Source organism: Ovis canadensis, chromosome 3 (genome assembly GCF_042477335.2).
Source record: "Ovis canadensis isolate MfBH-ARS-UI-01 breed Bighorn chromosome 3, ARS-UI_OviCan_v2, whole genome shotgun sequence".
NCBI classification, from domain to species: domain Eukaryota; kingdom Metazoa; phylum Chordata; class Mammalia; order Artiodactyla; family Bovidae; genus Ovis; species Ovis canadensis.
In genome coordinates this window covers 122,040,143-122,065,334 of record NC_091247.1, presented here as the reverse complement: position 1 = coordinate 122,065,334, position 25,192 = coordinate 122,040,143, and the positions used below count along the sequence as shown (strand labels likewise).

At 38.5% G+C, this 25,192-nt stretch overlaps 1 protein-coding gene across 4 annotated transcripts in view; it reads right to left on the bottom strand.

Moving 5' to 3' along the window:
- The window catches only part of OTOGL (otogelin like), a 166,528-nt gene that overhangs the window by 12,418 nt on the left and 128,918 nt on the right, over nt 1-25,192 (bottom strand). The window contains exons 40-50 of one of the 4 annotated variants that reach the window (XR_011255828.1): nt 24,325-24,539; nt 17,907-18,048; nt 15,229-15,414; nt 13,615-13,827; nt 13,138-13,242; nt 10,107-10,214; nt 8,342-8,443; nt 7,425-7,529; nt 7,299-7,339; nt 1,975-2,038; nt 807-870 (exon numbers count right to left, since the gene is read on the bottom strand). Coding sequence is in view for 1 of the 4 variants with exons in the window: in XM_069584122.1 (XP_069440223.1) it covers nt 692-870; nt 1,975-2,038; nt 7,299-7,339; nt 7,425-7,529; nt 8,342-8,443; nt 10,107-10,214; nt 13,138-13,242; nt 13,615-13,827; nt 15,229-15,414; nt 17,907-18,048; nt 24,325-24,539 (1,460 nt within the window). In the remaining 3 variants the exon portion in view is untranslated. Of the gene's footprint in view, nt 1-691; nt 871-1,974; nt 2,039-7,298; nt 7,340-7,424; nt 7,530-8,341; nt 8,444-10,106; nt 10,215-13,137; nt 13,243-13,614; nt 13,828-15,228; nt 15,415-17,906; nt 18,049-24,324; nt 24,540-25,192 lie in introns of all 4 variants that reach the window. The other 3 variants (XM_069584122.1, XR_011255829.1, XR_011255830.1) reach the window with 3 other exon arrangements.

Here is a 25,192-nt window from a genome sequence, read left to right as displayed (position 1 = left end):
ATTGTAAAGTGATTATCCTACAATTAACAATAAATTTCAAAAATTATGCTCCCTTAGAATACCTGTCAGCATTTCTAAGGTTGAATTTGAGGCACATCAAATAATATAGCTGTATTAGAGGTGAAGTAGTTGTTAACCTTTACACCTAGCAGAAAAGATTCATCAAGCAGATGTAGAAAGCTCAGGTCAAACAAGCTGTATAGAAAATGCTGCTGCTACTGCTAAGTTGCTTCAGTCATGTCCGACTCTGTGCGACCCCACAGACGGCAGCCCACCAGGCTCTGCCATCCCTGGGATTCTCCAGGCAAGAACACTGGAGTGGGTTGCCATTTCCTTCTCCAGTGCATGAAAGTGAAAAGTGAAAGTGAAGTAACTTAGTTGTGTCAGACTCGTAGCGACCCCATGGACTGCAGCCCACCAGGCTCCTCCATCCATGGGATTTTTCCAGGCAAGAGTACTGGAGTGGGGTGCCATCGCCTTCTCCGTGTATAGAAAATAAGACTCCTGAAATTCAAGGTTATACACAAGAAAAGGATACTGTATTATATAGTTATACTATAAATTAGTAGATTATTAAAGCACTATTCAAGTGTATATTTTTAAATTATAGAGTATTTACTTGTTCAAATTCTACAGCTGCCATTTTAAGATTAATGAACTTGTACCAGAATGACTTAGAAAAAATACTTACAATATCACATTCTTTTGAACAATTCACCATTGTAAAGTTCAAAGTGTGGAAGCCTGTATGGTTATCTTTTTCTTCGAGACACTCTACCATGTAACAAAAATCCCCTTCCAAATACCTTATCATAGATTGGCCAGGATTCAATACTGATGTTTCTTGAAATACACACACATCATCTTTTTCTAAGAAAAAATTAAAAAGTCAACAAAAAGTACAATATTCAGGTTTTTTATTAATCAATCAATAGAACTTTTATTTAAGACTATGTTTTTATTACAATGTGTAATTTTTTTAAAACCAATAAAGATCTTTAACTTTATAGATTATAATAGCTCGAGTTCACTTAATAATGAATATGACATTTATTCCTTAACATACAGTAAGAAATTATAAACTTAACTACTATTTACTGTTTGAACTTTCTCTAAAAGCTATCATATATAGTAGATTCTAGAATTTTAGCTTAAAGTAATCATCAAGCTACTTGCTGTTCCCTCTTCTGGAAACATAACATGACAATTTGGGGGAATGGATATAAATGAAGGCAAAAATATAAATCAGTAACAGTAGGCCTCTTCATAAAGGTATTGTGTAACATTTCATGTTTGTTATTTTGAAAGAAAAATTTTCAATTTTATTGTGCTGCAAAATATATAAGTATATGTCATCCTTTATGATGAAGGTAGCTGATACATTGTGCTATCACATCTTTGAAAGTGGCTTTAGGTAGGCTGGAATAACTCTTTGCGCCTTGCCAATGCTGGATTTAATTCTTCTCTCATATAAAAATACCAGAGTTTCAAGATATTGAACAACTGTTTGTTTTCTATTAACCTACTTCTATGAAGATTTGTTATTTCATAGAAAAATCAACCTTATGCCATATGGTGTTAACATCAATAATTATAAAAGAGTGAACAAAAATCTCTTACTTTTAGATGTTATCTATTTTTAAATTAAATTAGATACACAAAAAAGAACCTTGGCATTAACTTTAAATTCTGTGAAGCCTTTGAAAAAGAATCATTTTTATGTTTTGTTATGAAGTTTCTGAGCAACTTCACTTATGAAGTTTCTCAGAACATTTAGGAATATTACACAAGAGGAAATAAAAAAATAAAAAGTACACTTTTTATACTAAAAAACTGGCAAATGGCTTAAAATGTATAATATAGTCTCAAAAATAATTTTTAATTTTTTAAAAATTAATTTAATTTAATTTTTAATAGTGAATAACATATACCAATAATATGATTATCACTTAAAAGTTTCAAAGACATAGTTACCACAGATATACTGTACACATCCACAGTCACTCTGAAAGTTGTAGTCTATCGCAGTAAATTCTCCCTATTAGAAAGATATTATTATTATATGACTTACCAACATAGTTTATTGTATTACCATTGAAAAAAATACACACTATAATATCTAATAAGTATCCTATCCCACAACCACATAGCAACTTCATAGTAAATATTTGATAGGGAACAAGCTTTGATTAACCCAGCAGTCATTTAATTAGTAGCCTAAGGAAAAAACTCACAATAAGCAATATGATCATAGACCAGACAGTCTGTCTAAACTTTAATTTCTTATCTATTAAATGAGTGAAGATGGATAAGATGATCTTTATGGACTGTCCTAACTTTAAAATTATGCTGTTTGACTCCGAGCTTCTAGTGGGCAATTCAAGATAAAGAGAATGCTTGCTAATCCTAGAAACCTCTCTTGAGGAAAATGTTCTTGATCTGTTCTATAGAGGTGGTCCAGAACTGTGATGTATGCACAGAGCAACGCTGCTATAGCGTATAAAACAAGAGCAGAAGAGTGAACGATTAATATCACAGGCTCAGGAACAATACTGCCCTTCTGCCAATCTTGCTCTGCTACTTGCTAGCTGTGTGATCTAGGGCAGGTTACTTAACCAGTCTGCTCCTCACCTTCCTCATTTACAAAATGGTGATAATAATACTATCTGCCTCTTAGAAATGTTGAAAGAAACAAATGGATCAGTATATATAAGGGCTTCAAATAAGCTGATGTACAGAAAGTGCTATAATCTTGCTCTCTCTCTCTGCTCTGCTCTCTGCTCAGTTGTGTGTGACTCTTTGCAACCCCATGGACTACAGCCTGCCAGGCTCCTCTGTCCATGACATTTTCCAGGCAAGGTAGTAGGTAAATTGCTGTCACAACCAATGCTTAAACTTTTTAGTAGGAAAATTGTATTGGTTCTTCTCAAGTAGGACTCAGGCCTAAAGCTTCAAGAATTGTATTTTAGACATCAACTTTTCCTGGGTATCTTTAATTTTCATATGATAGTAATAAACACTAATTTGATTATCAACGCAAAAAATAATTCAGATAAATTCATAGTAATATATAAAAGGCACTTCTTCCATAATTAGTAATATTCTACTTTTTATAGTGCCTTATGGGTTGCAATGGAGAAGGCAATGGCACCCCACTCCAGCACTCTTGCCTGGAAAAATCCCATGGACAGAGGAGCCTGGTGGGCCACAGTCCATGGGGTCACTAAGAGTTGGACATGACTGAGCAACTTCCCTTTCACTTTTCACTTTCATGCATTGGAGAAGGAAATGGCAACCCACTCCAGTGTTCTTGCCTGGAGAATCCCAGGGACGGGGGAGCCTGGTGGGCTGCCGTCTATGGGGTTGCACAGAGTCAGACACGACTGAAGCGACTTAGCAGCAGCAGCAGCATGGGTTGCAAAGTAATTTCATAAACATTAACACATTTGATGTTTTATGGCTTTTAGTCATTATACAATTCCAGTGGGACTGGAAATAAAATATTAGAAATATAGAGTTTAAAATAGTAATAAATCAAGCTCTCCCACTGCGTAAACTATTCCAAAAGATTAGATAAGGAAGTAGGCTCTCACTAACTCTTTTAAGTCACTTAGCTGTTTTTCAATAGTTAGAGCACAATGCCCACAGTGTCCTCTCAAGCTTAGGCTTAAATCTTTTCATCTTCCTTCCTAACTTGTTTCCTCTGAGATCTTACTCATGGATTTAGTTACACTTTTATTCTCATAAGTACCCAATGTCAATCAGATGAAATAGCTCCTTGATTGTTCTACCAATACTTAATATTAATCAAATATGATGGTATTTTGTTTTTATTCTCAAGCAAGCATCCCTCCCCTTTACAGTCAGTAGCAAAATCACCTCAAAATGTTCCCACTTTTTAGCTATTACAAATAGTGCTGCTATGAACATTCAAATTTGCGGGGACGTATGTTTTCATTTCTCATGGATATATACGTAGGAGTGGAATTGCTGAGTCATATGGTGACTATATATTTAACCTTTTGAGTAAGTACCAGGCTGTCTTCCAAAGCAGCTAGTTTTGTATTCCCACAGCAGAGCATAAGGGTTCCAATTTCTTCACATCCTTGCCAACGTGTATTAATATCTGTCTTTTCAGTGAGTGTGAAGTGATCTTTCACTGTAGTTCTGATTTGCATTTGAAAAAGTGAAAGAGTTAGTGACTCAGTCATGTCCGACTCTTCGTGACTCCATGGACTGAACTGCAAGCCTCCTCTGTCCAAGGAATTCTCCAGGCAAGAGTACTGGAGTGGGTAGCCACCCCCTTCTCCAAGGGATCTTTCTGACTCAGGGATCAAAGTCAGTCCACATTACAGGCAGATTCTTTACCATCTGAGTTACTAACTAATAGCTAGTGATGTAAAGGAACTCTTCAAACGCTATTGTCCACAGCATATTTGGACAAATGTCTGGTTATATCCACAAAATGGAATATTATTTAAGAATAAAAGAGGAAATGAAGTACTGATACATGCTACAACACAGATGAATCTTGACAACCTAATGCTAAGTGAAAGGAATCACAAAAGACCACACATTATATGATTTCACTTACATGAAATATTAAGAATAAGAAAATCTATAGAGATAGAGAGGATATTGTAATTTCCTAGGTCAAGGGAGTTTTGAGGGACACAGTAACTCCTAAGAGGTACAGAGTTTCTTGGGGCAGAGGGTAATACACTTTTTCTAAAATTGATTGTGCTGATGGTTGCACAATCTGTAAGCAAAATAAAAACCATTTAATTTCACACTCTAAATGGCTGAATTGTGTGGTATGTGAATAATATTTCAATAAAGCTGTTGCTAAAAAAGAAATATATTATTAAATATTTGTTTTAGTGTCTAAGACAATGTACTTTTTATAAAAACACTGTGGTCTGTAGCCTGCCATGCTCCTTTGTCCATGGGATTCTCTAGGTGAGAATACTGGAGTGGGTTGCCATTTCCTTCTCCAGGGGATCTTCATGACCCAGGAATTGAACAGGGGTCTCCTGCATTGCAGGCAGATTCTTTATTGACTGAGCTATGAGGGAAGCCCAAACATGTCTTCTTTGATAGATAAGGCAAAAAATATATTATCTTTCTCAAGTCTTAGAGGCATATCATAGAGGCAAATATTCAAAGGGAAAAAAAAAAGACTTGCAAAGTGTCATATCCAATGATTATCCATATACTAAGTGTCCATCTGAAATAGTTAAAAAAGTGATACCAGAGTTATAATTATTGTTTCTGTAAGTTAAATCTGTGTAATTCCTAAAAGATATGCATGTTCAGAGATAACTCCTAAGAAGGTACAGACAGCTAGTTACCTATTTATACCTCCTCCTCCTCTGCAACAAATGCATTGTTAGTACACTTTCTTAAGGAATCACTGGGAACACTTTCAATATTGAGATAATATATTTTCAATATTCTGCTTCATTTTAGACCAGTGAACTTATATAGGTATAAGACTATATCTATATAAGGTAGATATGACTAAATCTATCGAAGGTAGATTTAGTCACCAATGGAAAAAATAACATCGTGTGATCATTTACCAAGAACCAGACATTCTGGAATGTGACATCAAGTGGGCCTTAGAAAGCATCACTATGAACAAAGCTAGTGGAGGTGATGGAATTCCAACTGAGCTATTTCAAATCCTAAAAGATGATGCTGTTAAAGTGCTGCCATCAATATGCCAGCAAAACTGGAAAACTCAGCAGTAGCCACAGGACTAGAAAGGGGCAGTTTTCATTCCAATCCCAAAGAAAGGCAATGCCAAAGAATGCTCAAACTACCACACAATTGCACTCATCTCACATACTAGCAAAGTAATGCTCAAAATTCTCCAAGCCAGGCTTCAACAGTATGTGAACCGTGAACTACCAGATATTCAAGCTGGATTTAGAAAAGGCAGAGGAACCAAAGATCAAATTGCCAACATCCGTTGGATCATCGAAAAAGCGAGGGAGTTCCAGAAAAACATCTACTTTTGCTTTACTGAATATGCCAAAGCCTTTGACTGTGTGGATCACAACAAACAAAAAATTTTTTAAGAGATGGGAATACCAGATCACCTTACCTGCCTCCTGAGAAATCTGTATGCAGGTCAAGAAGCAACAGTTAGAATTAGACATGGAACAACAGACTGTTTCCAAATAGGAAAAGGAGTACGTCAAGGCTGTATATTGTCACCCTGCTTATTTAACTTCTATGCAGAGTACATCATGAGAAACACTGTGCTGGATGAAGTGCAAGCTGGAATCAAGATTGCTGGGAGAAATATCAATTACCTCAGATATGCAGATGACACCACACTTACAGCAGAAAATGAAGAACTAAACAGCCTCTTGATGAAAGTGAGAGAGGAGAGTGAAAAAAATTGGCTTAAAACTCAGCATTCAGAAAACGAAGATCACGGCATCTGGTTCCATCACTTCATGGCAAATAGATGGGGAAACAAGGAAAAGAGTGTCAGAGTTTATTTTCTTGGGCTCCAAAGCCACTGCAGATGGTGACTGCAGCCATGAAATTAAAAGATGCTTGCACCTTGGAAGAAAAGCTATGACCAGCCTAGACAGCATATTAAGAAGCAGAGACATTACTTTGCCAACAAATGTCCATCTAGTCAAAGCTATGGTTTTTCCAGTAGTCATGTATGGATGTGAGAGTTGGACTATAAAGAAAGCTGAACATCAAAGAATTGATGCTTTTGAACTGTGGTGTTGGAGAAGACTCTTGAGAGTCCCTTGGACTGCAAGGAGATCCAACCAGTCCATCCTAAAGGAAATCAATCCTGAGTATTCACTGGAAGGACTGATACTGAAGGTGAAAGCCCAAATCTTTGGCCACCTGATGCAGAGAACTGACTCAATGGAAAAGACCCTGATGCTGGGAAAGATTGAAGGTGGCAGGAGAAGGGGAAGATGGATGATGAGATTGTTGGATGGCATCACTGACTCAATGGACATGAGTTCGTGTAAGCTCCGGGAGTTGGTAATAGACAGGGAAGCCTGGTGTGCTGTAGTCCATGGGGTGGCAAAGAGTCAGACACAACTGAGCGACTGAACTGAACTGAACTTCCTATCTCTAGCAAAATATGAAATGTTGACTGCTCCCTATATCAAAGCAGATTTCTTTTAATTTACTTAATTAAAACTTACAGAGAATAAATCTATTTACCCTGAGAAGAAATCAGAAATGAAAGAAATAAAGGAACAAAAAATTGATTTATGTTATATTAAAACTTCAGTCAAAATATGTGCTCTTACCATTTCACAAGTTGGCATAACAAGATTTTCACAGCTACATTCTAAAAGGCAAAAATCGACATATTTATATTGATCATTATATGCTAATACAATGTAATAAGACTTTAAAATATAAAAATTAGTTACCACAATGCCATGTTGGACAACATTGACCAGATACATTTTCTTTCACAAGATTCATATCTTCTGCACAGTTGAATAGAGGCATAGGACAAAGATTTGGCTCACACACTAAATTAAAAAAATAACATGAGTAAAGATTAACTTTGTTTAATTGCTGGTTTTCACTAGCTATCATTCACTGCCATTACTGATATATTGGGATCTCCCCAGAGCTGACCACCCACCACCCAATTGCAATGTGTCGATAAAGACAGAACAGAGGATTCACAAGCAGATAGTAGTACAGCTAGGACATGCTCTTTTGGTCAAGAGCCCTGAGAAATGGCAGGGGGGCAAGAAGAGAACTGAAGTGAAAAGGGTATGGAATCACTTGGAAATCTAGAAAGTCTAGGATGAGGAGAAATGTCATAGCTAATCTTTTTTGGGAAGGTAACAAAATTGTCCAAGAAGCACTCTATATTTAATATGCTAGAAATCAACTAACGTCTGACATAACCATACGACTAACACGCACTGGCCTGAGGCTTCCCTGGTGATCCGTGGTTTAGAATCTGCCTGACAATGCAGGGGTTTGATGCCTGGTCTGAGAAGATCCCATATGCCCTTGGGCAACTAAGCCTGAGTGTCACAACTACTGAGCCCACAATCGAGAGCCCATGTGCCACAACACATGTAGCCTGCATGCCTACGGTCCATGGTAACAGGATAAGGCACCCCGATGGGAGGCCTGAGCACTGCAGTGAAGGGCAGCCCTTGCTTGCCACAACTAGAGAAAGCCCACAGGCAGCAATGAAGACCAAGGGCAGCCAAGACTAAACCAAATAAATAAAAATTAGCCTTAAAAAATTTTAAAAAGAGGTGCTGGACTTCTTAAATGCCAAACATAACTAAATATTTGTAATTAATTAAAGTATATTTACCACAGTAATACTGAGGACAACAGAAGTGTGTAGTATTAAGATCCACAGTGAGAAATTCTCCGTCAGTACACAGTGGAAAAGGTTCAGTACATGGTTTGCACACTAAAGATGAAACAAAAAGGCAAAGTCATGGTTGAGCTAAAAACAAACTAGTTATAAGTTCAAATGTTTGTACACATATAAAATCAAAATAAAATACATTATATAAAACAAAACAGGAAACAAGGAAAATAAGGATTTAAAAAACAGATCTCTTTATTTGGTCATAAAAACAATATTATCTGAATGTATTATTTTATACTTTCCCAAGCACAGTGATATAAAAGAACCATCTTACCAGAAGTATAGGACATTGAGATTTCAGGAGTTATTTGTTCTCAAAATGCCACTGATTTACTTAAATTTTCTTAATTCACTACTCTTGATTACTCCAATTTATGGATGAACAATATAGTAGGCACATATTCTTCTGAACTCTTAGTATCCTTCTTCCAACTTTGATAATAACTCTCAATGAATTTGACGAAATGCCCCACCCACAGTCTTGGAGTGACTCTTAATAAAGGTGCCTCACACTTATCAGTCTTTGTGTAGGAAAAGCCCACTTTACATGAGTCAGAATATCTTTCTATAGCATTTGAGTCATAGAAGCACATTGAGACAGGACATAAATGGATGTGGCTGACTCAATCATTGGTGACTGCCACCTAGAGAAGCTGGTTTCTCTCCTTCCCAGAGTTTGGCTGTTCTGCTTCATCTCAATCCTACAAAATCTTGATCCCCCAATTCTCCCAATAATTGGTTATGTATAGGCTATGAAGAAAAGGCAATGGCACCCCACTCCAGTACTCTTGCCTGGAGAATCCCATGGATGGAGGAGCCTGGTAGGCTACAGTCCAGGGGGTCGCTAAGGGTCGGACATGACTGAGCAATTTCACTTTCACTTTTCACTTTCATGCGTTGGAGAAGGAAATGGCAACCCACTCCAGTGTTTTTGCCTGGAGAATCCCAGGGACAGGGGGAACCTGGTGAGCTGCCATCTATGGGGTCGTACAGAGTCGGACACAACTAAAGCGACTTAGCAGCAGCAGCAGCAGCAGCAGCAGGCTATGCAGAATCAATCAGTTGTTGCCATTGCAGTCAAAGACACTTAAATTATACACAAAGAAGTGCTATGATCCACATGGGTTTATCTGAAACCTACATTCATCACCAGTCTTTGATATGATAATTCCCCAACGGAATGGTAAAGAGAGAACTGTTTATTTTTGAAAGTCCAGTTCACCAGACAGAATATACAGCACCAAATACTGTCATTTTCTAGACACCTTTCGTTTCTTTTTCGAGATCATTGTGCTTACACATCCCGTACATATCCTATATAGCAGATGAAGTTTTAAAGAGTTACTCTGCTTAGTAGAGCCCTTTATTCACTTAGTTCTTCAGGAAAGTCAGGACTAAATTTTTTCTCTGAAAAGAACTATGTGCTAGCTTTATTTTTTAATTGATTATAATATCTTTGATTAGGTGTTGACTTATATACATAGTCTCTGTCAATAGGGGAAAGTAGTACCAATTGTAATAAATGTCAATAATCATTTAAAATGCTATATCCTTTTTTTTCCCTACCACTCTAATTTAGTTGAATTTTATGATATATTGGCAGAATATTGGTTACTATGAGTTCCATGAAATTCACACCAAATAAGAGATTTTCCTTTGATCTTTCCTCTTCTTCCAAGAAACCATCTCACAAAACACTTACCACAGAGAGGAGAAAAGCAGCAAGTCTCCTCCTCTTGAACCTGAATCACGAATTGATCTTCTCTGCATTCTGGTATTGAAATCTGGGGGCATTTGAATGGGTCACATTCTGCAAAAACACAAAGATATTTGGAAATTTATATAGAGTAAGATGAATAAATGAAATAGTGTGGTTCATTTCTCTTTGAATTGAGTAATAATTAGTTCAAATAAAAATCTTAATCTTTGAAGAAATATATAGGCAATAGCAGGTTATTAATATTAAAAATAAGTATTTTACATAAAACTATATGTAAATAGACATTTAAAATATATATATACTTTATCTTAATCATATATACATGATTCATCACTGGTCATAGCAAACACCCTCTTCCAACAACACAAGAGAAGACTCTACACATGGACATCACCAGATGGTCAACACTGATATCAGATTGATTATATTCTTCACAGCCAAAGATGGAGAGGCTCTATACAGTCAACAAAAATAAGACCAGGAGCTGACTGTGGCTCAGATCATGAATACCTTATTACCAAATTCAGACTTACATTGAAGAAAGTAGGGAAAACCATTAGACCATTCAGGTATGACCTAAAAAGTGAGAAACAGATTTAAGGGCCTAGATCTGATAGATAGAGTGCCTGATAAACTATGGAATGAGGTTCGTGACATTGTACAGGAGACAGGGATCAAGACCATCCCCATGGAAAAGAAATGCAAAAAAGCAAAATGGCTGTTGGGGGAGGCCTTACAAATAGCTGTGAAAAGAAGAGAAGCAAAAAGCAAAGGAGAAAAGGAAAGATATAAGCATCTGAGGCAGAGTTCCAAAGAATAGCAAGGAGAGATAAGAAAGCCTTTTCAGTGATCAATGCAAAGAAATAGAGGAAAACAACAGAATGGGAAAAACTAGAGATCTCTTCAAGAAAATGACAGATACCAAGGGAACATTTCATGCAAAGATGGGCTCAATAAAAGACAGAAATGGTATGAACCTAACAGAAGCAGAAGATATTAAGAAGAGGTGGCAAGAATACACAGAAGAAATGTACAAAAAAGATCTTCACGACCCAGATAATCATGATGGTATGACCACTCATCTAGAGCCAGACATCCTGGAATGTGAAGTCAAGTGGGCCTTAGAAAGCATCATTATGAACAAAGCTAGTGGAGGTGATGGAATTAAAGTTGAGCTACTTCAAATCCTGAAAGATGATGCTGTGAAAGTGCTGCACTCAATATGCCAGCAAATTTGGAAAACTCAGCAGTGGCCACAGGACTGGAAAAGGTCAGTTTTCATTCCAGTTCCAAAGAAAGGCAATGCCAAAGAATGCTCAAACTACCACACAATTGCACTCATCTCACATGCTAGTAAAGTAATGCTCAAAGTTCTCCAAGCCAGGCTTCAGCAATACGTGAACTGTGAATTTCCTGATGTTCAAGCTGGTTTTAGAAAAGGCAGAGGAACCAGAGATCAAGTTGCCATCATCTGCTGGATCATCAAAAAAGCAAGAGAGTTCCAGAAAAACATCTACTTCTGCTTTATTGACTATACCAAAGCCTCTGACTGTGTGGATCACAATAAACTGTGGAAAATTCTGAGAGAGATGGGAATACCAGGCCACCTGACCTGCCTCTTGAGAAATCTGTATGCAGGTCAGAAAGCAACAGTTAGAATTGGACATGGAACAACAGACTGGTTCCACATAGGAAAAGGAGTACATTAAGGCTGTATATTGTCACCCTGCTTATTTAACTTCTATGCAGAGTACATCATGAGAAACGCTGGGCTGGAAGAAACACGGGCTGGAAGAAACACAAGCTGGAATCAAGATTGCCGGGAGAAATATCAATAACCTCAGATATGCACATGACACCACCCTTATGGAAGAAAGTGAGGAGGAACTAAAGAGCCTCTTGATGAAAGTGAAAGAGGAGAGTGAAAAAGTTGGCTTAAAGCTCAACATTCAGAAAACGAAGATTATGGCATCCGGTCCCATCACTTCATGGGAAATAGATGGGGAAACAGTGGAAACAGTGTCAGACTTTACTTTTTTGGGCTCCAAAATTACTGCAGATGGTGACTGTAGCCATGAAATTAAAAGATGCTTACTCCTTGGAAGAAAAGTTATGACCAACCTAGATAGCATATTCAAAAGCAGGGACATTACTTTGCTGACTAAGGTCCATCTAGTCAAGGCTACTGTTTTTCCAGTGGTCATGTATGGATGTGAGAGTTGGACTGTGAAGAAAGCTGAGCGCCGAAGAATTGATGCTTTTGAACTGTGGTGTTGGGGAAGACTCTTGAGAGTCCCTTGGACTGCAAGGAGATCCAACCAGTCCATTCTGAAGGAGATCAGCCCTGGGATTTCTTTGGAAGGAAGGATGCTAAAGCTGAAACTCTGGTACTTTGGCCACCTCATGCGAAGAGTTGACTCATTGGAAAAGACTTTGATGCTGGGAGGGATTGGGGGCGGGAGAAGAAGGGGACGACAGAGGATGAGATGGCTGGATGGCATCACTGACTCAATGGACACGAGTCTGAGTGAACTCCGAGGGTTGGTGATGGACAGGGAGGCCTGGCGTGCTGTGATTCATGGGGTCGCAAAGAGTCGGACACAACTGAGCGACTGAACTGACTGAACTGACATGATTAATCACCTATATGCATGTATGTATTTGCATATATATGTATATAAACTGCTATAAAATCTCAGCAAAAATATATAAGAAATAGATTTTTATATTTAAAACATATAAATGTATACACTTAAAATACATATTTCTACTAAAATTAAGATCATTAAAGTGAACTAATTATATATACATATAATCTATATAATAAATATAATTAAAGTTCATATATATACATATTTACAAAGAAGTCATAGGTTTAAAAGAAAAACTACCTTTAGCAAGACAGTTCTGCAAACAATCTGTTTGATAAATTTTTTTGTAGACACAAAAATGAGAATCTAATCTACTACTCTGAATGAACAATGAATCTCACTTTTCCTAGTTCATTACTCACCACAGTGGTACTGTGGACAGCAAGAAAAGGGGCTATGCCCAACAACCAGTTTTTGACTGTTTGTACATGTTGGAATGGCAGTTTCACACAAAGTCATGTCACATCCTGGAAATAATCAGAAATATTAAAAAACTGTGTACGCAGCTAAAATCCTGAGGTTCTAACTTAAAGAAGGAAAAGGATTCTCAATATGCATGTTTTTACACTGCAATTACAGACCCTTTATCTTGTCATGTCTTTCAGAATGTTATTAATTATAATAGCTAGAGTTTTGCATGTCTGTCTGCAAAATCAACAAAACTATAATGAGGTGAAAGTTGCTTTGAGAAAGTGTAAGTGACATTCATGGCAATAGTTACTTTAACCCGGTACATTTTTTTTTAACACCAAGCATCATACATGCCCTGTTTTTTCTCAAAGAATATCAACATATTTGGTGGCATTAATAGACTGTAAGGCTTCAGCCTGCATACATACTGCAAACTTCCTTTGAACAGCAGGTCCACCTATCAACGAAGCCCAGGACAACTTCAGCTTCTCGTTCACAAATTGGCGAGGGCTGTTCATCACAGTCAGGTTCTATGGGGATAATGCTTCCATTCGTGAAACATTTGTACAGGGCACATTCGTCAATGCCCCCATTCCAAACTTCACCAGCAGTTCGAGGCTGGTCTTCACGATCAGTGCATGCTTAAAAAGACAGTCAATGTTATATCACTTAGAACTTGGGTATGAAAATAAATCAAGCTGCGATGTTTTGATTTCAGACTGTGACTTGGTCCAGGGGCACAGATAACTTGTCGTGTTATCTACTTTTTTGCAGCTTCTTCTTTTTGTTCATCAACTACTAGCTTACATTTTTTCTTTAATGAACTTTTTGTAGTCCATGGAAAATATTTTTCCCTTCTACAACTAACTGTCTGTAAATTTGCATGACCTCTTCTATAAATAAGATGATCTAATTATTTTGTATTCATTTTAAGTCTTGCTAGTATAATTTATTTAGCTTAAACAAACTCAGTAACATAAATTTAAATTAGTTTTAAAATATTAACTACAAAAACTTAGTAGTATTAGAAAACAAGGTAGTCTCTACCTCACATTAACATGTTTGTCATAGCAAAATTCAAAAGATCCCAGCTTTAAAATCTAAATGTGAAAAGTAGGCAGTCAAGCAAATATTGTCTAATGACTCTGTTCATTTTATTATGAACATTTTACTTAATGACAAATATAGCCCTCTAGTAGTTCTTTAAGGATAATAAGGATAAATGAAGTGACCACCATATTCCAAGCTTCCAATGGACTTTTCTTTATTTACTACTAAACCAATCTCTCAGGTCCCTAAAAAAATATATAAGCATGTCTGTGTATTCTCAAATCCTTCCACAAATATTTTCTCAATGGCAGATTGTTTCTGAAACTATATATGCATTTTGCTTCTACTTGCCTTCCCCTTTAATTATTATCTTTAGTTTTGACCATAACAAAAATCCTTGTGATAGATAAAAAGTGTTGTATAGCAATTTTCTCAATTTTGCACTTTTTCAAATCCACAACCACATGGAGACTATGTGTCAAAATGGGTTGAAAATGAAAGCAGAAATACTCGATGTTTTCTGCCAGATACTAACACTTTCTGAAACTTCTTGAGTGCTTATTTTTCTCTAGGCACTTTTGCAAAATTTTCTGTTTTTTTGTGTATCCTCACACTAACCTTGTGTTATAAGTCCTATTACTTTCCACATTTTGCAGATGTACAATTTCAGGCTCATGTAAAGCAGAATCATTAACACACGAAATAACTGGAATTTCAATTCAGTCCACATACTATTCTCTTCATTCTTAATTTGCCACATCCTTTTCCAGTTATTATAGGCATAAGTAGAAATAAAACATATTACCACTGAAGCCCCCAATTTTGGCAACTTTGATTGGAATCATATTACAATCGAACAACATACTTGTTTCCTTTCCAACACTTAGGCGAACTTTGATTAATCCTTTCAGCACATTTCTCCAAGATTTAAAAAAAGTCTTATTTGTTTATTTCCTGGGTCCCCACGGTGTTGTTTTTGCTTTTCTGCTTACCACATTCTTTCTCTGGAATACATCGAGCTGAATCTGGCCTGTGAAGAACGGTTCCATTTTTGCACACACAGTCTTCTCTTAAATTCAAACATGAAGAATGCCCATAGAACCATCTGTTCAGACATGTTCTTGCTTCACAAGGTCGCACACAGGGTTGATATTCCTTCCCCTCTGGACAAGTCAGAGCTGTGAATAATCGAGGACAGAATTTGCTAATGATAAAAGTGACCTACTTGAATTCTAGTAAGAGGAAGAAATGTCAGTTTTCTCTCTGAAAGTAAATTTTTGCACACTTTCAGCCTCTTCCAAATCCATTTTTCAGTATTATGTAACCATAAATTAGAAACAAAACAATCAATGAGTGTTTTCGAGCATCTTCCAGGTGTCCAGCTAGTATTATGTTACAGTAGGGAAAGTTCATCTGACTTATATCAAATAAATACTACCAACAGGCAGCCCAAGTTTGGTTGGCATAAATATAGAGTCAACTATTATGAAGTTACTGCTCTGTGCAGTGGGAGGAGATCCAACAATCCACTCGGAATAAGCACAGAAATATGTTTTAACTATGCAACTCAACCAAGTCCTAAAAAAGAAAAATGCCACATATTTAGGCTTAATCCTTCACTGTCAAAAGAAATTACTGTTGCTGAGCAGTTTCTAAATGATGTTTCAGAGAATTCATGTTGCTTTTACATGACCTTAAAAAGTCATACTCACCAAAAAATGAACATGCAGATGGCGGGGGTGTAAACCAGTAAGATATTAGCGGAGAAAAAATTCACAATCTAGTGATATTGAAGATGTCATAAGTTCCCAATGAATCAAGCAACCCCACTCTTGAATAGTCATTACCTCTGGGGGGAAATACCCTGATCCTGGGGAAAACTGAAGGCAGGAGGAGAAGGGGACGACAGAGGACAAGATGGTTGGACGGCATCACCAACGGGATGGACATGAGTTTGAGCAAGCTCCTGGAGTTGGTGACGGACAGGGAAGCCTGCTGTGCTGCAGTCCAGGGGGTCACAAAGAGTCAGACGTGACTGAGCAACTGAACTACAACAGCTGGGGCTGTGGGGAGAGAAGAGGCCTGGAGCGAGCACACCAGGAGCTGCTTTATTTCCCAAGTGGAGTCATGTAACTAGAGTCTCCAATATATTATTTTTCTATGTATTTTATTCTACTTGGGGAGGCAGGAGATGACAGTGTTTCACTGTTGAGTATGGTGCTGGCTGTAGTTTTATCAAATATGGTCTTTATTATGTTGAGCTATGTTCCCTCTGTACTTGTTGAGAGAGTTTTATCATCAGTGGATGTTGAATTTTGTCAAAAGTTCTTTTTTTTTTAAGCTATTGAGATGATTTTTACTCTTCAGTTGGGTAATGGCTTATCACAATGATTGATTGCAGATACTGAGCCATCACTGGCATCCCTAGCGGTAAATCCCTTCATCAGAATGCATGATTCTTTTAACGTTTTGTTGAATTCAGTTTGCTACTGTTTTGTTGCGGGCTTTTGTATCTACGTTCATCAGTGATACTGACCTGTAATTTTCTTTTCTTTGGTGTCTTTTTCTGGTTTTTGTTATCAGGGCACACTTCTCTCTGGTCTTTAGAGCTCTAGGAGTGCCCCCTACATAACCTGTGTGCACGCCTCAGCTGTGGCAGCGCCAACTACTGTGGGTGCCCTGGTAGGCCAGGCTGGCCCTTGGCCAGGAGGCTGCAATGCCACAGTGTCTGGGGGACACTGGAGGCTGGGGCAGGCTTTCTGCATGGCTGTCTGCAGATCCTGAAAGGCTTGAAGCTGGGTCTGGCTCACTGGAGGGCAGATAAGCTTTTGGAACTAACAGACGAGGGGAGGATTCCAAAAGAGTCTTTTGCCAGCGCCAGTGTGATCACAGAATCAGCTCCCAAAATGGATGCTCTCCGCATCTCCACCCCCAGGGGAGTCCTAGGTGCCTCCTGCCTCTCCTGGAGGCTCTCCAACATCAGCAAGTCATTCCTCCCCAGGGTCCTTTCAGACTACTTCCTCTGCTCTGGGACTGGGAGCACAGCCGATTTTGTGCATTTCCTTTAAGGGCAGAGTCTCTATTTCCTATAGCTCTCCAGCTTTCTCAAGCATCAGCCTTACTGGTTTTCAAAGCCAGAAGTTCTGGGGACTCGTCTTCCTGGTGCAGAACCTCTAGGCTGGGAAGGCCAGTGTGGGGCTTTAGCCTTCTCACCTCCTAGGAAGGAGGTCTACAGTTGTGTATTCCTTCTGTGTGAGGGTCACAGACCAAGGGGTGTGGGTCCTGACTATACTGTATCTCTGCCTCTCCCACCCATTCTGGTGTCGCTCTTCTCTCTTTATCTGCGAAATATCTTTTCTGCTAGTCTTCAGATCAGTTGCATAGATAGTTCATTTGTAAGTAACTGTAATTTTGATATGTCTGTTGGAGGAGGGGAATTCAGGATCTTGCTACTCCACCTTCTTGACTCTCCCTCTTACTTTAAATTTATACCAGGATAAAAACAGAAGTTGCTTAAGGGGGAGCTATGACCTCTAACTATAGGTTACATTTACATTCATTTTATTCTTACAAAATCATTTTGTGATAAAAGTAAAAAGAAAGATGTGAATGTAAAAAAAAACTGAAATATTGGATTGTTGGAAAATATAGTTTGCAGTGTACTACTTACAGCAGTAATCAGGTGTTCTCCATGGAATACAAATGTCAAACTTGTTGCATACAGCCACATATGCAGAAAGGGCATCACATTCATAGTTCCAAAAATAGGTATAATTGATCCACATCTTTTCACAGAAGTCTTGTGGCGAAACCTAGAGACACATTGTGCCCTGGGATAAGTTATGTTATTTTATGTATCTGATGACCTAAATCAAAACCCTTATGATTATACAGTGACAGTGACAAATAGATTCAAGGGATTATAGCTGATAGACAGAGTGCCTGAAGAACTATGGACAGAGGTTCATGACATTGTACATGAGGTAGTGATCAACACCATCCCCAAGAAAAAGAAATGCAAAAAGTAAAATGGTATACTGAGGAGGCTTTACAAATAGCTCAGAAAAGAAGAAAAGCTAAAGGCAAAAGAGAAAAGGAAAGATACACCCATTTGAATGAAGAGTTCCAAAGAATAGCAAAGAGAGAAAAGAAAACCTTCCTCAGAGCTCAATGCAAAGAAATAGAGGAAAACAATAAAGTGGGAAAGACTAGAGATCTCTTCAAGAAAATTAGAGACACCAAGGGAACATTTCATGCAAAGATGGGCTCAATAAAGAACTGAAATTGTATGAGCCAAACAGAAGCAGAAGATATTAAGAAGAGGTGGCAAGAACACACAGAAGAACTATACAAAAAAGATCTTTATGACCCAGATAACCATGATGGTGCGATCACTCACCTAGAGCCAGACATCCTGGAATGTAAAGTCAAGTGGGCCTTAGGAAGCATCACTATGAACAAAGCTAGTGGAGGTGATGGAATTACAGTTGAGCTACTTCAAATCCTGAAAGATGATGCTGTGAAAGTGCTACACTCAATATGCCAACAAATTTGGAAAACTCAGCAGTGGCCACAAGACTGGAAAAGGTCAGCTTTCATTCCAATCCCAAAGAAAGGCAATGCCAAAGAATGCTCAAACTACCACACAATTGCGCTCATCTCACACACTAGCAAAGTAATGCTCAAAATTCTCCAAGCCAGGCTTCAACATTACATGAACCGTGAACTTCGAGATGTTCAAGCTGGATTTAGAAAACGCAGAGGAACCAGAGATCAAATTGCCAACCTCTGTTGGATCATCAAAAACACAAGAGAGTTCCAGAAAAGCATCTACTTCTGCTGTATTAATTATGCCAAAGCCTTGACTGTGTGGATCACAACAAACTGTGGAAAATTCTGAAAGAGATGAGAATACCAGACCACCTTACCTGTCTCCTGAGAAATCTTTGTGCAGGTCAAGAAGCAACAGTTAGAACTGGACATAGAACAACAGACTGGTTCCAAATAGGAAAAGGAGTACGTCAAGGCTGTATATTGTCACCTTGCTTATTTAACTTATATGCAGAGTACATCATGAGAAACCCTGAGCTGAATAAAGCACAAGCTGGAATCAATATTGCTGGGAGAAACATAAATAACCTCAGATATGCAGATGACACCACACTTCTGGCAGAAGAAGAACCAAAGACCCTCCTGATGAAAGTGAAAGAGGAGAGTGAAAAAGTCAGCTTAAAATTCAACATTCAGAAACCTAAGATCATGGCATCTGGTCTCATCATCTCATGGCAAATAGATGGGGAGACAATAGAAACAATGAGAGACTTTATTTTGGGGGTCTCCAAAATCACTGCAGATGGTGATTGCAGCCATGAAGTTAAAAGATGCTTGTTACTTGGAAGAAAAGCTGTGACCAACCTAGATATTAAATGCTCAGCATATTAAAAAGCAGAGACAGTACTTTACCAACAAAGGTCCGTCTAGTCAGAGCCTTGGTTTTTCCAGTAATCATGTATGGATGTGAGAATTGGACTGTAAAGAAAGCTGAGTGTAGAAGAATTGATGGTTTTGAACTGTGGTGTTGGAGGAGACTCTTGAGAGTCCCTTGGACTACAAGGAGATCCAACCAGTCCATCCTAAAGGAAATCAGTCCTGAATATTCATTGGAAGGACTGATGCTGAAGCTGAAACTCCAACACTTTGGCCACCTGATGAGAAGAACTGACTCATTGGAAAAGACCCTGATGTTGGGAAAGATTGAAGGCAGGAGGAGAAGGGGACGACAGAGGATGAGACTGTTGCATGGCATCACCAACATGATGCACATGAGTTGGAATAGGCGCCGGGAGTTGGTGATGGACAGGAAAGCCTTGCGTGCTGCCATCCATGGGGTTGTAAAGAGTCCAACATGACTGAGCAACTGAACTGAACCGAACTGAAGGCCCTAAACTCGATTGATTTTTGATTCTCCAAGACTAAAACTATTTGGAAAATCAAAAGGTAGTAGCAAGTCAATATTCCTAACAGTTCCTCTTTGACCTTAGATCTTTAAAGTTTCATAATATTAGATATCACTTCTGAATTTATAATTGTTTAAACACACAGTTTAGATGAGATAAATGTTATCTGTGAATGCTAAGTTGCTTCAGTCATGTCTGACTCTTTGAGACACTATGGACTGTAGCCCACCAGGCTCCTCTGTCCATGGGATTCTCCAGGAGAGGATACTGGAGTGGGTTGCCATGCCCTTCTCCAGGGGATCTTCCTGATCCAGCAATTGAACCCATGCCTCTTATGTCTCCTGTACTGGCAGGTGGGTTCTTTACCATTAGTGCCACCTGGGAAACCCCAAATATTGTCTGTACTAATCTACATAAACTTATTTTACAAAGATGGGAAAGAAATAGAGTATGTGGTCCTAGCAAAAATCTATTTCTGATATTACATTTTGGATTATAATCCTCTTTTTTATATACTATAAAAGACTTTGATCCACTATAGATAAAAGCTCCAACAGCTTTCTTCCCTGTTGGCTCACACAGTAGAGAATCGCCTGCAACGCAAGAGACCCGAGTTCAGTCCCTGTGTTGGGAAGATTCCCCGAAGAAAGGAATGGCTACCCACTCCGATATTCTTGCCTAGAGAAATCCATGGACAGAGGAGCAGGGCAGGCTACAATTCATGGTGTCGCAAAAAGTTGGATGCGACTGAGTGACTAACACTTTCACTTTTTTCACAGGTTTCTTAAATGGCATTGCTCTTTAAATGAGATTATAAAAGCTCCTCCAAAAATTGTGGATTAATATTGAACATTGGTCAAACAATTTGCATAATTTATCATGCCTCAACTTAATTAAGAACTCATTTTTTTCTACAGATTATGTTTCATTTTGATTTAGAGATACCTGAAATCTAAATAATTTAACTTTTAACAATATTACTCCATTATTTTCTACTCATTTATTCTGCAAACATTCTGAGCATCTACATTCAGATGCTCTATTTGGACAGGGCAAAGTATCAGGTAAAAATACTTTATATTTTTCATATCCCATTATTTCTTCTCCAAAGTCCATATCTATAAAAACTAAGACATTGCCTCCTTTTTAGTCTCAACTATTGAATCTTGTCAGTTTCTAACCATTTCATTTTGCATGGAATACTTGCTTTGATCATCAAGAGGCCCCCTAATTGCCAAATCCAGGGAACACTGATACTGTAAAACCCTCCTCAACCTCTCAGAGGCCTGTGAGGCCATGCACGCCCCCCGTTTCTTGACCCTCTCCTTTGACTTTCACAGCACCACACTCCAGGGCCTTTTTGTCTGTTCATTGTTGTCTCCTCTCCCTGCCTCATTCTGAATCTTTGTCTAGACCCTTTCTTCCATGCAGTGTGGGAGGTGAGAGTTCGATCCCCTGGTCAGGAAGAACCCCTGGAGGAGGAAATGGCAACCCACTCCAGTGTTCTTGCCTGGAGAATCCCATGGACAAAGGCTCCTGGCGGGCTACAGTCCATGGGGTTGCAAAGAGTCAGACACAGCTGAGCGACTTACTTTCTTCCATAGCCCTGTCTACTCACTACAAATGCTCTTCCTGGGCGCATCAATTTCCCAGGTTTCTACCACCATCTTGGGCATTTACATATTCACCTCAGTTTCTTCATAAGTTAAATAGAGTTAATTTTTAAAAACCTACCAGTACTTAAGACTGCTGTGAGCTAATATATGGAAAGGGTTCAGAGCAGACCCTGGCACATCATACATGAGTTATTGTTATTTAGAAACTCTCTATACCAATAACTCCCCAAATCTGATCTCTGGATTCAATTAGTCTCTTCTGAGATCTAGAATAGCTTCAGTTTTTTTTTTCTGGGTATATTAGCCTTAAAGTCCCACATGACTTAATCTGCCCAACATGAAAAAATTGTATCCTTTCTCTACTAAACCCACAAGAGCTAATTCTCCTGTATCCTCCATTCATCCATTGCATCCTTCCACAATTTCTTGGGCACCTAACTACATGTCAGGTACCTACTATGCATAAGTAATATAAAGGTGACTAAAACAGACCTGTTCTTGTGGATCTCATGGTTAAAGCCTATATATAGAACCAAGAGGTGTCACCACGCTGAAAGAGATCAGAGGAGGGCAGTGTGCCAGTTTAGGGCACTGCAGGCATAAAAGCCCACACACAGGAAAATCTTGAAATAGTGAAACAGTTGAAAGGAGACTGAAGTGCCTGGACCGTAGACAACCAGAAAAGTGTAGCACAAGAGGAAGCTGGAGAAGCAGGCAGGCCAAAGCACAAAGAAAAATATAAAGCCCTGATAAGAAGTTAAGAATGAATTATAGGAGTAAGTGAAAGACCCCGAAGGATTTTAGGTAGAGAAATAATCCAATCATGTTTCCATTTTCAAAAGATCATCTGCCTACTATGTGGACATTTGCAAACGAGGATGAATATTAGAAGTAGGAAAACTAAATAAACAGTACCCCTTCTTTTGCCATCAAATTCACTGGGACAATCTGTAGGGAAAGCTGGGACTATCACAGATTAAATGGTATCCTGGGTTGCTTCACTATGCCTTGACTAGTCAAGCTGAAAAGTCTCCTGATTTAATAATCAATCTTATAAGTTCCCAGTTAAAAAAGCAATTTTTGAAAGTTGTTATGCTTTAAAAAGATAGATTACAATGGCACTTAAATGAGTTTAAAATTATTTGCAGTTTTTTTCATTTTTATACACATGCACTTTAAAATGTATTTGCCTGCAGATCTCTGAGTAAAACTGAAGCCCCAGAAACTGCACCATTTTTATCCCATGACTTCACATCCTTTGTCTTTTCCCTCAGGAAACTCACAGGATGGGCTGAGGTCTATGGCGTCCACAGTCAGTGGAGGAGCACTGAAGATCCTGCCGAGTGAAGCCCTTCTGCTTTGACAGTTCACTCGCTCTCCTTCCCAGACGCCTCCCCGTAGTCTTGCATTAAGGTATGTCAGTGTTTTCCTAACACGGTCATTTCTAGCAACCCAGCTCCTGTCATACTGTTTCCTCTGCCTCGGTCTCCCTTCCTCCCTCTTCTCTCCTGGCAAACATCCTTCCAAATAATTCAAATGTCTGAAACTCTGGGAAGTCTTCTAATGTGGGTTCCTATTCATCTCCACAGTGTATACTGTGGTGAATCTGTTCACAGACTTGCCTTCCTTCTAGACTTTTTGAGAGCAAGGAGAGGGTCTTACTCATCTTTGTATCACAGGAGTTATACTAGGAACACAGTTCCTAGTAGGTGCTTGATACTCACAAACTTTTCATTTAATGATTCATGAAATGCTGTATTTGCTTGTCCTTTGTTTCTAACAATCGGAGAAGGCAATGGCAACCCACTCCAGTACTCTTGCCTGCAAAACCCCATGGACGGAGGAGCCTGGGAGGCTGCAGTTCATGGGGTCGCTAAGAGTCAGACATGACTGAGCGACATACCTTACCTTTCATTTTCATGCATTGGAGAAGGAAATGGCAACCCACTCCAGTGTTCTTGCCTGGAAAATCCGTGATGTGGGAGACTGGTGGGCTTCCGTCTATGGGGTTGCACAGAGTCCGACACGACTAAAGTGACTTAGCATGTTTCTAACAATGGATCCTTTTTTTAAACAGTACAGGTTGTTTCAATATCTACTAGTCACCTCAAGTCAGGAAGTTAGAGACTCATAAAGAACAATTAAATTGAATATGTGGCAGATTCTAAGTCTACACCTGAGAGGCCACACACCTGAGAGGTGACTAAAGCCTCACTGTCTTGGGTTTTATACTGGGTTATCGAGTGGCATCCATCTCTTTCCTCCATAGGAATGTATTCATAGGACAAAGTTTCATTTTTCTTGAAAGCTGGAGATATAGGTCATTAAAATACATGGGGGAAAAGATAGTTATTCTTCCTGTTCTGTAAGTCAATAAACAGTGAATGATTTTGAAGTCCCCTGGGGATAAACTATTCTTAGTGGAAGAACATCATGGCAAGACCAAGAATTTATTGGCTTTTACTCTCAGCACATCTGACACAACAGCTGTGATTTACAGTTGCTTTCAACTTACTGCATCATGGCATGGGGCGAAAACTCTTCTATTTAATAACTCAATGCAGTGACTGCAGTCCTGCTCAGTACAATTTCTAACAGGCCTTCTTGTTGTTACTTTAAATGATTTCTCAGTTTCCCAGCTCTCAATGAACAGTTCTATGTCCTCCATATTTGTAATGATTGTGCCATTTTGCATCCTTAGATCGTCATCCGGATCTTCATTGCAAATTCCTAAGAAGATGTGTGACATTTAGAAGGAAATTCTTTTCACTTTAACCAGAAATAAATCAACTCAATAACTGCTTTAAAATGAATAAATAATCTACTGAATCAAGTACCAAATTTATGTCCTTTGACTCTAATGTTGGTGGATTTTTTTTAATTACACATGGATTAAATAATGCAGATCTTTCTTAACCAGGTAAGAAAGAAACCATGATCCTAGAAGGCAAGATTTGTGAAAAGATCATAGGAGAAGAAAGAGAAGATTGATTCTGTCTCAGGCTCTTTCACTATTACCACTATCTCCTAATTTAAGAAGTAGTTCTTAAATCTGACAAGGTATTCCCCAGACTAGTGGGCATAACTTACTTTTTATCTAGTCAAGTGCAAAGCCAAGGGAAGTAGAAAGAAATGAACCTAGATCCTGATCATACCTTACCTGAATTCCACTCTACTCTAAGATATAATTTTTTCTTAATTCCTAAGACTCCTAGCTATAAAAGATATGAGTTAAACATTTTTTTTCAAGTATCAAATCTTAATCCTCAAGCAGTTATATCAAGATCAATAAGGGTTTCTGCTGCCATAGTTGCCCCACACCTGTAAATATACAGGAGACTGAATACGGTGAAAAAAAAATAAATGACCAAAACAAACAAAAA